The sequence below is a fragment of the Hypomesus transpacificus genome, chromosome 22 (genome assembly GCF_021917145.1).
Source record: "Hypomesus transpacificus isolate Combined female chromosome 22, fHypTra1, whole genome shotgun sequence".
Lineage (NCBI taxonomy): Eukaryota > Metazoa > Chordata > Actinopteri > Osmeriformes > Osmeridae > Hypomesus > Hypomesus transpacificus.
Window position 1 is genome coordinate 13,744,885 of NC_061081.1, and position 15,187 is coordinate 13,760,071.

At 45.1% G+C, this 15,187-nt stretch overlaps 1 protein-coding gene across 1 annotated transcript; it reads right to left on the reverse strand.

Moving 5' to 3' along the window:
- Positions 1-3,636: 3,636 nt before the first annotated feature.
- Positions 3,637-8,619, reverse strand: npffr1l3 (neuropeptide FF receptor 1 like 3). The gene is made up of 4 exons (XM_047045401.1): positions 8,492-8,619; positions 6,762-7,121; positions 5,102-5,201; positions 3,637-4,916 (listed from the first exon to the last, which is right to left on the reverse strand). The coding sequence occupies exons 2-4, from the start codon at positions 7,111-7,113 to the stop codon at positions 3,959-3,961; spliced, it is 1,410 nt and encodes a 469-aa protein (XP_046901357.1). The 5' UTR covers positions 7,114-7,121; positions 8,492-8,619; the 3' UTR covers positions 3,637-3,958.
- Between the last annotated feature and the right edge of the window lie 6,568 nt (positions 8,620-15,187).

Below are 15,187 nucleotides of genomic sequence, written 5' to 3' on the forward strand. Positions count from 1 at the left end.
ATTTAAGATACTGACTTCAAAATTACATGAAAACAAATCATCCAACATCAGTAGTTGGTTCAAGTATAATCACATGATAACTACCTTCTGGTTAGGCTTTATATATTAGATCAGTTCAAATTGTCAATACTGTGATGGCTATAGCCCAGTGGTAACATTTGATGGCAGATCAAGAGGTTGCAGGTTCAGATTCCCTCCTATACACTTTCAATACAAGCATCTGCTAAATGAAAGCACTATATTATTATTATTACATACTTAATTTATTTGGCAGTAAGTTAATGTAGTACTGCAAGGACCCCACAAGAGGTCATAGTACATTTGTGTTCACGGTTGATACTGAAATATTTCTTTATTTTTAGAAACCTTTTGTCCTACCTGGACTTGACATTTGTATATAATTTCAAGCTAAAAAGAGCTCAGATATTGAAGCTTGTTGAATAATTAGCCGTGATTGATTGACATGTCGTCGTATCCACCGTGGTATTCCTGCTGTGTGGAAATTCCGCCCAGAGTGTTGTGATATTTCAGTAGCAGAGGGAGGCTGTGGGATGATGCAAACACATTTTCATTAAAATGCCCATACCCTCATGCAGAAGCCCTTAGAAATATCCGTATTCTAGATGGATAGGCCTCAGTTGATCAACTGAAATATCAATTGCATCTCTGCTGATATCCAACCACTGGTGGGGAGGGGAGTGCAGGGATTATACAATACAGACTAGCTTGAAACTGTCGTACAACTATGACACTCCACTGTGTATAGCAATGAAGAACGAGCTGCTGAAAATCTTTAAATTTATTGACATTTCAGACGGAAAGACAGGGAGTAAGAAGAATTTATTATTTAGGCAAATAACTGTTGCCTATTAAGTTAGATTTCTTTCGACAACGATATTGTAGCTTAGTCATCTGCCTGAGAATAACGTCCATTCCTTTCGTTCAAAACAAGCTACTGCTAGAATGCTGCTCATCCAAAAAATAGACAAATAACAACTCGAAACAAACAACCTAAGAGGCCTTCCAAGTGCTTCAATGGCAGGGGGCAGACTCTTTGATCATCAAATAATCAGCTCACTTTGATTTGTCCAATCTTGAGCTATTGTGATTGTCTCGATGATGGAGTCTGTTGACTTTGTCCAGAACACTCCTGTGATGTCATTGAAAGGGTGGCATGTGTTCCCTGACTGTCCTTTTGAAAATTATTTAATATTTTGTTGTTGATTGTTGTAATCAAATCACTCCAGGCTGTCCTTGGTCATAATCATTTTTAGTTACTTAGTTTTGAACATTAATTGGAATTTTGAATGAGCAGTTCTCCAATGCTCCTAAAAATGTAAATGAAAGGAATTGAATTTATGTTATGCATTTTAGTGTTGACATGCCATAAACCAATGACATTAAAGTTGCACTACACAATATGTTGCTTAAGTACATCTTATGTGTGATAGAAATGTTTGGTCTTTGAAAAGCCAAGAACATAAGAAGAAGCAGTTTGGAAGAAATCAGGGATTTCGTACGTGCAAACACCTGTTGGCTGTGCATCATTCGTCTTTCTATTTCTCCTATCAATTCTGTCCTCTCGTAGCCGGTGTGTATCGGTTTAAACTCACTCCTCACGTGTGTAATCAGGCCATCGGTATCAACTAATAGCTGGCTTGGCGTAGCTGGTAGTGGTCGTGCATGGGAAGCCAGAGGTGGCGTGTTCGATTCACAGTGAGTGATGAACATCGGCCCGTGAACCTCTGACGGGGCAGGATCACATCTATTACGGTCTTACCTTAGAAAGACTTTGTTACTGACGTGTTTACATTACTTATAAACTCAGAACCCATCTGAATAGTCACATTGTTCTCAATGAGACAAACATAGGCTATCTGTCCTCAACAGGCACCGGATATTCAGTACAAATCGAACCATTAGATGCCAAATACTGACGAATGATAGAGCATAATTTACATTTAGTCATTTAGCTGACGTTTTTATCCATAATGAATGCTTTCGACATGACAGTGAACTTACTATGACACAAAACTAATCTCAAATCTATGTTAAATCACAACAACAAAGCCAGACACAAAGAACGACACAATTTCCAAGTCTCTGAAACAATGTAAAAACATTCAGTTGTTAAAAATGCACATCCTGCATGGATCTGTCCATAAAACGTGTGACTTGAATTGCAACGAACACCAGGTGCCGTACACCTGCAGAATAATCATTAATTACCAGGAGCCGAGGGAGAATATATTACAGGAAGTCTATGGAGCCTTGAATGTTTCAGTGAGGTGACATGCTATCAGACAATTATCTGTACCTGGATGAACAAGTTATTCTGTGTAAACTGGCTTGTCAGGATCACATCAGACAGTGTTTACAGGACAGTATCGTAATCGTATACATGCTAATACGTCCGCTGCTACACAGCATTAACTTAACCAACGAACCTTTCTGGGCATTCACCTTTTATAATTGAAATGTTGAACATACGGGCAGAAAACATCTCCGGACAATTTTCCAATCAGTTGTGCCTGTGGCCTGTGAGGCACCTGGTTGTTATGGTGATTACGTTGTAATAGGGTCTGTCAGCCTGCAGAGCAGGAAGCTGGAGAGATGGTCTGTGCGCAGCGCGCAATTTATAATCTACTCTGAGGGTGAGTCAGTTTAAATTGCATGCAAATGTCGTCACTCAGTGCTAGATAATTGACATCAGAAAACGTCTTTTTGATTCAAAAAGATTCTGTAATAGAGCAATGAAAATAGCCTTAATTAGGACATATTTGTACACTGGGTGCATTTGTATTTTTTGTAATATTTGTATCTTTTGTATCTTTTGTATCTTTTGTATTTTAATATTTTAAAATATGGCAACTTGTATTTTATTTAATTGTATATTTTATTTAATTCTAATTCCACTTAGTACTGCTAGTTTATGTACCCCTTACTGTAGATAGTCCACATATTTAAATTTGAGGTTCCTATATGTTTATTGTATGCACCTTCCTGCCAAAGCAAATTCCTTGTCTGTGCAAACTTTCTTGGCAAATAAATCCCTATTCTGATTCTGATTCTAATTCTGATTTACAGTAGTGAACATTTTTCTCTCTGGCATCCCAATGATTTTGTCACTTAAAAATACAGTTTATCAAGTGTTTGAAAAGGACTTGGCCACGGTGTCTATCGACTCTGGGTTCAATGAACAAATTAACCAGTAATCTCATGCAGAAATAACTTTTAACATTCCCTGCTGAAAATATGCTGTCTGTCTGATTTGCAAGTGAAAGGAAGTCTGATTGAAAAAATAATACCTGATTGGTATAGGGAGGACATAAAGAAATGAGGTGAATTTCAATTCCAAAAAGAGGACAGCAATAAATAACCCACGTCATTCACAAATGATATTGTTTAATCTATCATTCTCCACTGTTTAGAGACTTTGCACATACAATTTTTTTTTAATGAAACAGTCTATTTACAGCAACGTCAACTACTGACACTTAATACAACCGTAATAACATTGTCCAATCCTTGATATGACACAGAAAGGAACAACACATATCAATTAATTTCACAAAGCTAAAAACAAGACAGCACTGTAAGATTTTACTAAGTGCATGTAAACATCAAGTGGCATTTCTTTATAATGCAAATATCCATATTATGGTCGTCAAGTCGAGGATTCAACATACTTGTATTTATCAAATACATTAATTTCTAATCTCCCTGAATTTAATTTAGGAAGTTCTGCTTTACGTAAACAAATAACAAAATTCCCTTCATACATCATTTATACATCTTCAGGCTTGGACACTTGAAAGCCACAATTCTCAGCCAAGTATTCTCCGAGGTACTCGGAGCATCCTCAGAAACAGCCCCCGTCCCAGACAATCATCCCTCACTAGGAGGACTCAAGAGACGGAGCATCCCATAGTCTCCCATCTCTCGCACCCCCGTGTCCTCAGAGCTCCCATGCTCGACACACAACGGCCCCCACAGCAGACACCCGATCTCCATCGTCAACACAGGGACTCCTCTTCATCGCCAGCCCACCATTGGTGCCCTCCGCCCCCGAGCCCTCTGCCTCCATGCTCCCCTCCTCTCTCTTCTGCTCCATCTCCAGGCACACGCAGCCGGTTGGGTCGCTGCCCGTGTAGATACGGTTCCTCACGCCAAGGATCAGGGGGTTGGCGCTCTGGGCCGTGTCCCGCTGGGTCTGAGTCTGCGTCTTGCTGCGGGGGAGATTGTGGCGGGCGGAGCGCTCCTGCGGGACCATGTCGCAGCAGCAGCCAGGGCGACAAGCCGCCTGGAAGCCCCTCTTGAAATTCTCATTAAAGTAGCCGTAGATGATGGGATTGACGCTGGAGTTGGAGAAAGCCAGCCAATGGGAGAAGGGAAAGATGTAGCCCGTCAGGAGTTCGAGCTGGGCTCCTTCGGGCCTGGCGTAGTCTGTGATCAGCATGAGGGTCCACAGGGGAAGCCAAGACAGCGTGAAAAGCAGAGCCACCAATATTAGCATCTTAATGACCTTTACTTTCCGCAGTGAGATGGGAGGCTTGCCTACTCGCACACCATCGGGAGTCTCCAAGCTGGACATGACGGCTGTGGAGTAGAGCTTGGCTCCGATGCAGCTGTACATGATCATGATGAGGGCCAGAGGGACCAGGTAGATGTGAGTGAAGAGCACCACGGTGTAGGCCTTCCTCATCTCCGGATCTGGCCACGTCTCGTAGCACGAATACAGAGGGAGGGTCTGGTTGTCAACGGAGACGACAAAGTGGCCTTCTTCTCTCTCTGCCGTCAGCATAACAACTGAAGGCACCATTATCACCAATGCCAAAGCCCACACTAAACCTATAGTTGCCTTAGCAACAAACAGTGTTAGCTTGGGCTTGACAGGGTAAACAATACAACGGAACCTGCCAAGGAAATACCGGAGAAGTATTGATCAGAATCTTTCAACCTTCATTCAGATGTTTTTACCACAGTACTTCATACAGTTCACGACACCCTGAACTCTGGGGGCATTGTCGAAAACAACATCATTTCATTTTCATCTCGGGTGAAACGGCACGAATGTTCCAGCGACACCTAACTGACTTACCTGTGTATGGCAATGGCCACCAGGGTAAAGACAGATGCGCATACAGATATTCCCTGCACCAGACCACTCAGCTTGCAAACTGCATTGCTGAAGGGCCAACCTGTGAGACAAATATTGCAACAGACATTTGACAATATATTCCAGACACGCTGTTATCCAAAGCAGCATTGAGAAAGTAAAGCACAAAATCAAGGTTTGGAAGTATAAGTGTTTCTAGCAGTATTCAGCAGCTCTGGATAAGAGCTTCTGCTAAATGACTAAATGTAAATTCAGTCATATTCTAGAACTTTCAACAGTTGGAAGCACAGTTGCATCGATTTTTAGAAGTTAACAGTTTACCAATGTCCATAGCCCTTACAGATTAAATGTACTCTGTCACAATTCCTTAAAAGTGTTGACTAGAAAGAAGATCTAAAATAGAGTTTGACACTAGCAGTTTCATGAAGTTAATTGTAAATGAAACTGGAATTAAATAACAATGATTCAGCTGCCAATATTCATTACATAAAAATGAACACAACATCTCAACTAATTAATGGTATAATCGGTTTGAGTCTGCGGTAACAACAGCCATGATATTTTATTTATCAACAATAGCGACTTCTGTTACGGATTCAATATTACAGCTGTGGACTTAGTTGACTGATTAAGGTCAGGGAAATCTGCGGTGCAGTACAGCGCAGTTGTTTATTTACGTTTCAATAAAGCTATAGAGTAGCTCAACTTAACCCCTGTATGGGACATGGAGATTTGTGATGTTACTGACTTGTATTTGATGTGATTTTGAAGTTTCTTCTCATATTTAAAAAAAGCTTCTGCCAACGCCTTTATTCAGATCACAGAAGATACATTTTTCATTTTGTCAAAGATGATTATCAAAGCTTTTGTTTTGTCTGGTGACCGAAGATTTGAAAGAAAAACATGGATGAGAAACACAAACAGTGACAGCTATGAGGATAATGTTCTCTAGCAGGACTAAGCCCTATGTTTTTGTTCAAACAAGCGTCTACCCCCCTCAGATCCACAGTAAACCCATGAGTCACACAGTCCACAAATGGTCAGGAAGTTCTCTCTTCTCATCCACACAAGCCCGGGCAACAAGTCATCTCCAGATGTCAGCCAAGCTAGCAAACGGAGAGCATTTAGTGAGACACAACAACAATAATGAAGGAATAATACCATTCAAAGTACTTCTGCGCGTCACACAAGGCTAAACCAGCACCCTGACTGTAAGCCCCACCTGTGATGAGGTTGACCCTGAGCCTCACCTGTGATGAGGTTGACCCTGAGCCTCACCTGTGATGAAGTTGACTGTGAGCCTCATCTGTGATGAGGTTGACCTGGAGCCTCACCTGTGATGAGGTTGACCCTGAGCCTCACCTGTGATGAGGTTGACCCTGAGCCTCACCTGTGATGAGGTAGACCCTGAGCCTCACCTGTGATGATGTTGACCTGAAGCCTCACCTGTGATGATGTTGACCCTGAGCCTCACCTGTGATGAGGTAGACCCTGAGCCTCACCTGTGATGAGGTTGACCTGAAGCCTCACCTGTGATGATGTTGACCCTGAGCCTCACCTGTGATGAGGTAGACTCTGAGCCTCACCTGTGATGAGGTTAACCTGGAGCCTCACCTGTGATGAGGTAGACCTGGAGCCTCACCTGTGATGAGGTTGTCCACCAGCGTGGTTGGGATGCAGAAAATTCCCACTAGCAGGTCGCTGATCGCCAGGTTGAGGATGAAGATGTTGGTGACGGTCCGCATGTGGCGGTTCTTCACCACCATCAGACACACCAGCCCGTTTCCCACCATGCACAGGAGGAAGATAAACATGTAGGCCAGGGTGAACATGATCGCCACAGCTACTGAGTGTTGGTAGTAAGGGGAGAACTTGATGCCGGGGATCCAGCTGGAGCTTGTGGAGTTCTCCAGATTACTAAGGCCGGTGAGGTTCACGGGGTAGAGGTCAGAGGTCGTATAAACAGTGGTCAGTTGCCACAGGTCTTCCATCATGAACTCTGCTTTAAAAAAAAAAAGTACACCCCACCCCATTGGGAGCTTTGAGGCTTAGTGGTTAGAACATTTAAACACAAATCAAGATGTTTTAGACTCAAATTCCAACCCCCCACCCATGTAAATTGCTTTGGATGAAGCATTTGCTAAATGAACACAGTACACAATTATCTTCCATATCTACATGTGAAGGTAAGGGTGCATTTGCAGTATGTATAGATAATCAACGCACAAACTGATATTTCCACATCACTTCATGTGGAGCTAACTTCAAAGTGGAATGTGTACACAGTTCAGTTGATGCTGAAAATACAGATGGTATTTAGGGGGGTGTGTTCCTCAAATAGAAATCTAGTGAAGTGGAGAGGAAGTATAGGTATTCCAATGACCTCAAATCTAGGTATCTGAGCAACTGATTGATTCAAGATTGCTCATGTTCATATCTATACCGAAGCACACCAAGAACTGCCAATAAATAACATGCAGTTTAAATATGATGAATGGTTTAACGATCTTCACACTTTTTGATACATGCGATGTCATTTGAATAGATAATAATTGCAAATAAATAATAACAATTTCACGCTTAATGCAACTGTGTTTTCTGAATTGATCGCCTCGTCTGAAATGTGTGGCCTGATGAGCACTTATATCCTCATAGTAAACAGAAAAAAAATTGTTGACAATCTGTCTAAACGTGCAGTTAAAGAAAAAATGTACAAACGTTTTCAAATTCCCAATCATGCCAAACAAGGCTGTGCAAAATTGACCATCAAGCTACATGGCATGCAACAAAAACACAGAATAAAACGTCAACATGATTGGAGTGTGCGTCCCAAAATTATTTTGAAGGCTACAGTACAACAGTGCAGCTGCTTGCAGACAAGGTATCCATAGCCTATACTGTTCAGTATGCAATATTTAACAACAACACGTAAAAATCATATAATTATGCAAAGGATATAATAACATTTTGGATACTACATTGTTACTGTTTATATACTTTCAATGATCGTGCTCATGTATCCTACTATCACAGGTCAAATCCTAAACATCTCTAATAAACTTTATTTAGAAGATGGTGAATGAGAGTGAAATCGATAAAACTGAATCGAATCAGCTTTTGGGTTTCCATTCACGTACTAACAGTCCACAATTTTGGCTTTTTTCTCTGAGAAACAGCCAATTTAATAGTAGGCTATATTAAAACTACACACCCACAATAATTGTTTTAAATCTTCTTTTTTTATCAGTAATAAATGTACGTATTGTTTGTTTAATCTCAACGTGGTTTCAGACGAACATACTAGGCAATGCACACCGTTATTAAATGGAATTAGCCTACCACTGAAAATCGAAATGGTCAAATGTTGCCTACCTGATAGTGGCTCGGTTAGATGTTCTTTTTGTACAGTTAAATCAGGAGAAAAGAAGCTCGCCTGAAACAACGGTCGGTCAAACTTTATTAAACTTTGCCCGCGCTTATGAAACAAATCCAGCAGTTAGAATGCCATCTTGCCAACTGAGCGAAGGTTACGTGAGCGGCTTTTATAAGTGCACGCGCAACCATTAGCGTCGTGTCCTCGTACCGCTCTGCAGCGCTACAGACCTAGGAGCGTGAATAGCTCAGTGAATAGCTGGTAGCTCAATTGGGAGAGGCAGGCTGTACCCTATTGTACAGAGGTGTTCAAAACACACAAGACTGGAGCAGTGAAGTACTCCATACTACATATAAACAGATAGCCTTAAAAACACCGACTAGCCTATATAATAACCTACATGGGAGAAACCTAGGCTTTAATTACAAAATTACTTTAATTAAGTAATCATTTGGTCAGTCTTGTCCTCGAGGCTATTCTGTGAAGAAGTCAATTATCTCATGATGAAATATTAAATTAATCAGTACATTCCTAAACTGATATCTGTATCTCGACACCTTTTCGTTGCAGTTGAATTTTCGACCTTCAGGCTTTCATTCCTGCGTTCTGGGATAATTTCGTCAATTCAACAAACATATTCCGAAAACAAATGTCATCCGTTCACAGCATTCTACCTAACCCTATCTCAGAATGTTTTTTAACGACATTCAGATGGTCTGCAACGTCACCAGGCCACCCAGCACGGATCCAGCTGTTTCTCTTAAAGTTTAGGAGAGATGGCTACTTCAGTAGACCCCGTTTTGTGGTTCACAAAACACACACAAAGAGGGTCTCAAAACTTAACGATAGTTTCCATAATGTAGTTTGCGATGTGGAATCCACATAGGTTACATGCTTTTCAATAGTATGACCATGAATGAATAAAAAAAAACATGAATACTTATTCACGTCAAGAGACCTGTGTTATTGCTTGTGGTATGTTATTGAGATTTTTTCTACAGCAAAGATCATAAGACTATGCCAACATAATAACCATGCAGTGAAAGACAAACACCCACAATGCATGGCTCAGTGTCAATACTGAATATTCATACAGTGTACACTGGTGTTATTTAGACTGTAGGATTTCTTTTAATCAATTAAAACTTCAATATTTCTTGAATAATATACTTAGATAAAATGTATCTTCTGCTCTATAAACAACCACCTCCAAGACTCAACGTCCAAGGCTGTATTTCCTAGGCGTGACAGCGCCCCCTTGTGGTTTGATGTGGTCATAATGAAGCCCTCCTGTTTGGTTAATGGGAGAATCGTTTCCCTGTTGGATGGAGGAACAGATCATTCTGCGTAGTTTGTTTACATCCCAGTGGTGCGGCTTTAACCAGGGTCCCTCTCGACAGACGACCGAGGCGAAGTGAGGGCGGGGTCGTAGGATCAGGACGAGTTGGACTGTAAGAGCACAGAGAAGCAAGAAACTGCAGCGCCCCGTCAAACATAAATATTGGAATCTTGTGTTCTTCTCATCAGGTATTCGTTAAGGATATCTACCGGCCGTGCTTTGGCACAGGACCAGAGTGAATCAGTTCTAGGCTTCTTAGGTACACGGATGCACAGTGGTGGGTGAATCCCTACTGATTTAAACACTGACTGTTGGTTAGTTCCTCAGCCTGGCTCACACTGCCCTGTTCTGACCACCGACCTCCTCTCCCCATCTACTGCCACTGAGAACTATTCCCTCCTCCACATGTCGTGTCACCTGGCATCACAACAACAGCACATCCAAAACAGGGGTTACTTACACACAATGTTCACTTTTCTTTACAGCCTAACCAGGTTGAGCTCATTACTAGAATAGACTGTTGGATCGTCAACACCAGATGTACAGTATATGTAATTGCCATGGGAACCTCTGAGATTCAAATGTTCTCTGCTAAACCATCCACATCAATTACGTTAGTGTGTACTGTACTTAGGAGTCATGTGTGCATATTGTACCTTATGTAATCTAAGCTAAGGATCAGATGTAAGCAACACATGTCCTTGAAAAAGGACTATACAGTCGATCTATGTGTTCTGTTCACTCAGGAATACGGCGTTGCCAGGCTGAATTTCAACACGACACACTTAGTTTGATCAATGTGACTAAAAGGTCTGTACTTACTGTGCTGTTTTCTTCTGTGGCGGTGCACTTATCTTCTGACCTGCTCTCTGGTAGAAGTGGAGAGTGCATGCATTCAAATATCTAACTCATTAAGTCATAGATTTTACCGTTACTGTACAAGTAAGATAACATATTTTATATATATATACACACCGTATTAGAATGTATGAGAATCTATATTTCTAAAGATATACAGTGTTATGGTAGCATATAGTGTTCATGATCATGTAGTTGTCATGTCACCTGCTGTGTGTGGGAAGGCGGTGTGTCTGATGATCTGCAGCTCAGCCCTGGGTCAGACTGGCTCCGGGCTGGGCCTGCTGTTGTGGTGGAGGTTCTGGGAGCGGGGTCCAGGTCAGAGGAGGGCGGAAGGAGCTCCGCTGTGGGGGGTGTAGCAGGGGAGCCCTGAACGGCAGGGGCAGGGTAGAGCTGGGGGTAGGAGATGGAGGACAGACCCAGGAGTAGGCTGATGGCGCCCACGATGGCGTGGATGAGGTCTGGGCTGCTGGGGGTTGGGGACAGGCATGGGGACGCCAGAGGAGGGGAGGAGGAGGGGGGTTGGAGGGGCAGAGGGTCGCCGGATTCTTCCACTGCAACCAGACGGTTCAGAATAAATTGTGACTGATCCCCTCACACACACACACACACACACAATATACAAATGTAAATGGCAATGGAACACAGGCGCTGGCAACTTACATCTCGGCTGAGTTGAAGGCGACCGGGTGGCTTTGGTGTTTTTGAAGTGTCGTTGGGTGTCATGCCTGCTAAGTGGGGACCTTTGAGCGGGCACCGCGTCTGGTGGGCACCTCTGACAGGCAGAGAGTTTGTGGCTGGGTGCACATGGAAACGGGGCTTTAAAGAGCACCTGTCCCTTAGATGCATTGGCTTTCTTGTAACCTCTGAAGCCCTTTTCAGGATCCAGCTCCGTCTTTGGAAGCGAGGCCCTCTCTTCATGCTTGCGTGGAGGTCCCCCGGATCCAGGCCTCACAGGGGCAGAGCTGCTAAGATAGGCCTTCTCAAGCAGCAACTCAGAGGGGGAAGAGGGGGGAGAACGGCAGGTCTCCGGCCTCGCACGGGGGTCAGGGCCGGACGTGGAGGTCGCGGCGGACTTCCTCTCGCTCTTGCTGGGGTTTGAGGGACGAAGGCGGAGAGGAGTCCCGGAGGGTTGGGTCTTCGAAGGGCAACTTTTTGGTCTCGGCGTGTCAGGTTTCTGATAAGAGTGCTTCGTCCTCCCCTGTGAGGTCATGCTGGAGTCTCTCTGTTTACTGGAGGAGGTGGCTGAACTGGGACGCTGGAATGGGCAAACAGGGCAACTGTTGAGTGGGGTCCAGGATAATTCCTGTTTATCCGCATCAGTTTTAACTCTTGGGCTTAAGTATCGGCTCCACACAGATATGTGGCTGTGAAAGCCTGAGGCGGGAGGCGGGCCTGAGGCGGGAGGCGGGCCTGAGGCAGGAGGCGGGCCTGAGGCAGGAGGCGGGCCTGAGGCAGGAGGCGGGCCTGAGGAGGCGGGAGGCGGGCCTGAGGCGGGAGGCGGGCGCCTCCTCGCCACGCCTCTGGAGACGGACGGGGATCGTCCCACAGCGTTCCCCAAATCCTCTTCCGTTTTCGGCACCCAGGGCGTGGCGGTGGAAGCTGTCGTCAGGTCGTACCCAGTGGAGGGGATCTTCCTGGTTCGCTGGCCGACGCCTGTGTCGGGAGATTTGGGATTTCGGGGAGGTGGAGAGTGATGAAAGGCTGGAGAGCCAGTCTCCCAGCTGCCAAAACTCCAGGGTGTAGGAGGCCTCTTGAACAGACACGCCGGCAGAGAGAAATACTTTGCCGATGTGGGTGTTGTAGGGACTGACACCGAAGTCTTGGCTTTTAGATGTCTGTCAGCTGTTTCCGTTGTTTTCGGGGAATAAGAGGTTGAGGATGTTGAGGGAGGCTTGCATGAGGACTTCCTGCTGGCGTTGTGGGCGGGGCCTCTCGGGCTGCGCGGAATGTCCTCGCGGCAGAAGAAGAAGAAAGGCGGAGACAGCTGGCAGTCTGAAAGGCTGCTCCGGCCGGGTGAGGGAGGTTCAGGTGGGGCTTTGAGACGTTTCAGCTGGAGGTCTGCTGGTTGTTTCGTTCCACCGGCTTTCGGAAGCGTTCTTGGCTTACAGTGCTCCTTTCTCTGCCTGGTCTTCTCCTTCTTCTCAGGAACTTTCAAAGTCTCCGTTGCAGGACTCGTGTGGGGATCTCCAAACGCCTTGCCAGTGGGACTCCTGTCTCTCCATCTTGACTCTGGGTTTCTCATTTTGGGGCTGGACTCTTTGGCTGAACATGAGCCTGGGTCCCCCACCATATTTGTGAGTATCCTGTTCTTGGAGTGAGACACAGACCGCTTTGGAGAGCTCTGTTGCTCTGCTTTAGGGGGGAGGGGCATGGTAGGGGCACTGCGGGAAAATAATGGGGTGCACAGTGGGGTGCCAGGGGCACTGGAGAGCAGTATCTGACTGCGTAGTGGGGTACCAGGGGCACTGGAGGTGAAGGAATGGGGGTAGAGCAGTGTGGTGGGGGCGCTGGAGGGAGTACTGGAGAACGACTGATCGATCATTGAGGTGTCGTAAGGTGTGGTGGCACCAGAGAGAGTGCTGGAGGGCGACTGGGAGGCCACGGGGGCCTTACGCGGCGTGCTCGAGCAAAGGCCGGGGCAGTCGGGTGTGTCTGGAGCTGCCGAGCAGCGGGGCGACTGGCCACAGTCTTCCAGGACGGGGCTGCTGCTGTCGGACGACGGGGAGTCGGAGGCGCTGCTGTCGAACTGGCGACGCCACGGGCGGGTCCTGGATCTCCTCGCCAGCCGTGAGGGTGGCTGCGAGGGTTGTTGTTCAGACTGGGGGCTTCGCTTCCTCTTGCTGACTTTGTAGAGGCTGTGGGAGGACTCTCCTCCACACAGAGGAGGCTTCACATGACGACAGGAGGCAGCTCCTACTCAGAAGGAGGACAAAAGGACCTAATTATTATTATTAGTTTCCACCGTCCTTTTCTCCTGTAGTGTTTACTGTTATTAACATAATCTGACCGCTATAGTCATTATCTGTAGACCCTATTGTTTAGCTGTCGGTAGGAGATTATGTATTCATTGAAAAAAAATTGTGTACGGAGTGTACGGCTAATGCGTTACATGGTCATTAATTCCATCCTACCTTTTCGAAACGAATTCCCCTCTAAAGTCCGCTGGGAAATTAAAAGAAAAAATATGTTTTATCATGGTATTATTGTGTCAGGAAAGCAAAGCACTGCATGATAAAAATTCGACAACAGCTTATGTTTTGTATTAATATAAATATAACCCGGAGAGCCTATGGGTAAGTCTAAATTGCCGATCGTATTTAGTTTCATATCTCTTGTAATGTTTGTATTTGTGTTTCAGTTTAGTTTGTCTTATTTTTTTCATACCTGGCTCTTCTTCTTCTTCTTCTCATTACTCAGCGCCTGGTACAACTTCATCTGGGTCACGTAGCGGCGAGTGAGGTAGGCCGGGCGGGTGCGCCTGCATCGATGCGGAGGAGAGGAGGGGGATGAGCGAGGGGAGGGAGAGGACTCAGAGCTGGAGGTGAGCAGCAACTGCTCTCGGACAGCGCAAAACAGGGACACACCATCCCCCCGTCCAGCCAGCTGAGCCTCGGTGAGGGAGGCGTTACGCCTTCGGCCCAGAGAGTGACCCAGCCTGCGTGTGGGTGGTCTGGGTGTGACCGGCCTGACCTGCTGGCCTCCTGCCTGAACCCTGGGAGGGATTCTCTGCCTTGTAATTGCCGGAATCAGACGCTGGGTCTTTTCTGGGTGGGAGAACTTGACAGTCCTGGTGCTAGAGATAGGTATGGGTCTCCTGGGATTGAGCCGTGGTTGTGGGCCGGCGGTGGATATCCTTCCAATGGGCAGGGCTCTTGTGTATCTGACCAGCGGTTTGGGATAAGGCTCTCCTTTCCAGCCAGGGAACTGAGCCATGGCAATCTTGGCATTAGCTGAGAGATCAGGGTGTAGACGCAAAGTACACCATCCAGAAGGACTAGGGCCTGACGGGGGGTGACGGCTGGGCAGAGGAGATGCTGACTGCCCCTCTCCTGTATCACTACACAACTGAGCAGCTGAAGAATAAAGGTCAAGATTATCAGGCTAGTTATTAGGCTACTATATCATTTATTTATTTATTCAGCCACATGATTGTCAGCCGACTTTTGTATTAGCTCAAAGGTCTGGTGAGGTGAGTTGGTCAACTCTAGGTGATCAGTCAGGATAGCATTTTTATGTTTTATATTTGTTTCTATTTCTAAGATGTTTCATTCGAATAAATGTCCCTTCATTGACTTGACCATAACTGTAATGTACTGTATCCTCACCTGCTAAACGCGTACTCGGTCTCAAATTGTCTCCCTTCTTTTGAACTCTACTTCACAATACAGGGAAAAATAAACAGGAAAAATATGAAGTAACGCAACTGCACTTTAAACTGCTAATACTGTACGAGTATTAAGTCTAATAGCTGTGGTGTAATTTACCTAGCTACAAA

What these genes read in the sequence shown, in the direction of transcription:
- npffr1l3 (XM_047045401.1), bottom strand. Translation starts at nt 7,113, where the DNA reads ATGATGGAAGACCTGTGGCAACTGACCACTGTTTATACGACCTCTGAC. An exon ending in GGTGGACAACCTCATCACAG is followed by an intron (nt 5,202 to 6,761) that starts GTGAGGCTCCAG and finishes TTTGTCTCACAG; the next exon opens with GTTGGCCCTTCAGCAATGCA. An exon ending in GTGGCCATTGCCATACACAG is followed by an intron (nt 4,917 to 5,101) that starts GTAAGTCAGTTA and finishes TTTCCTTGGCAG; the next exon opens with GTTCCGTTGTATTGTTTACC.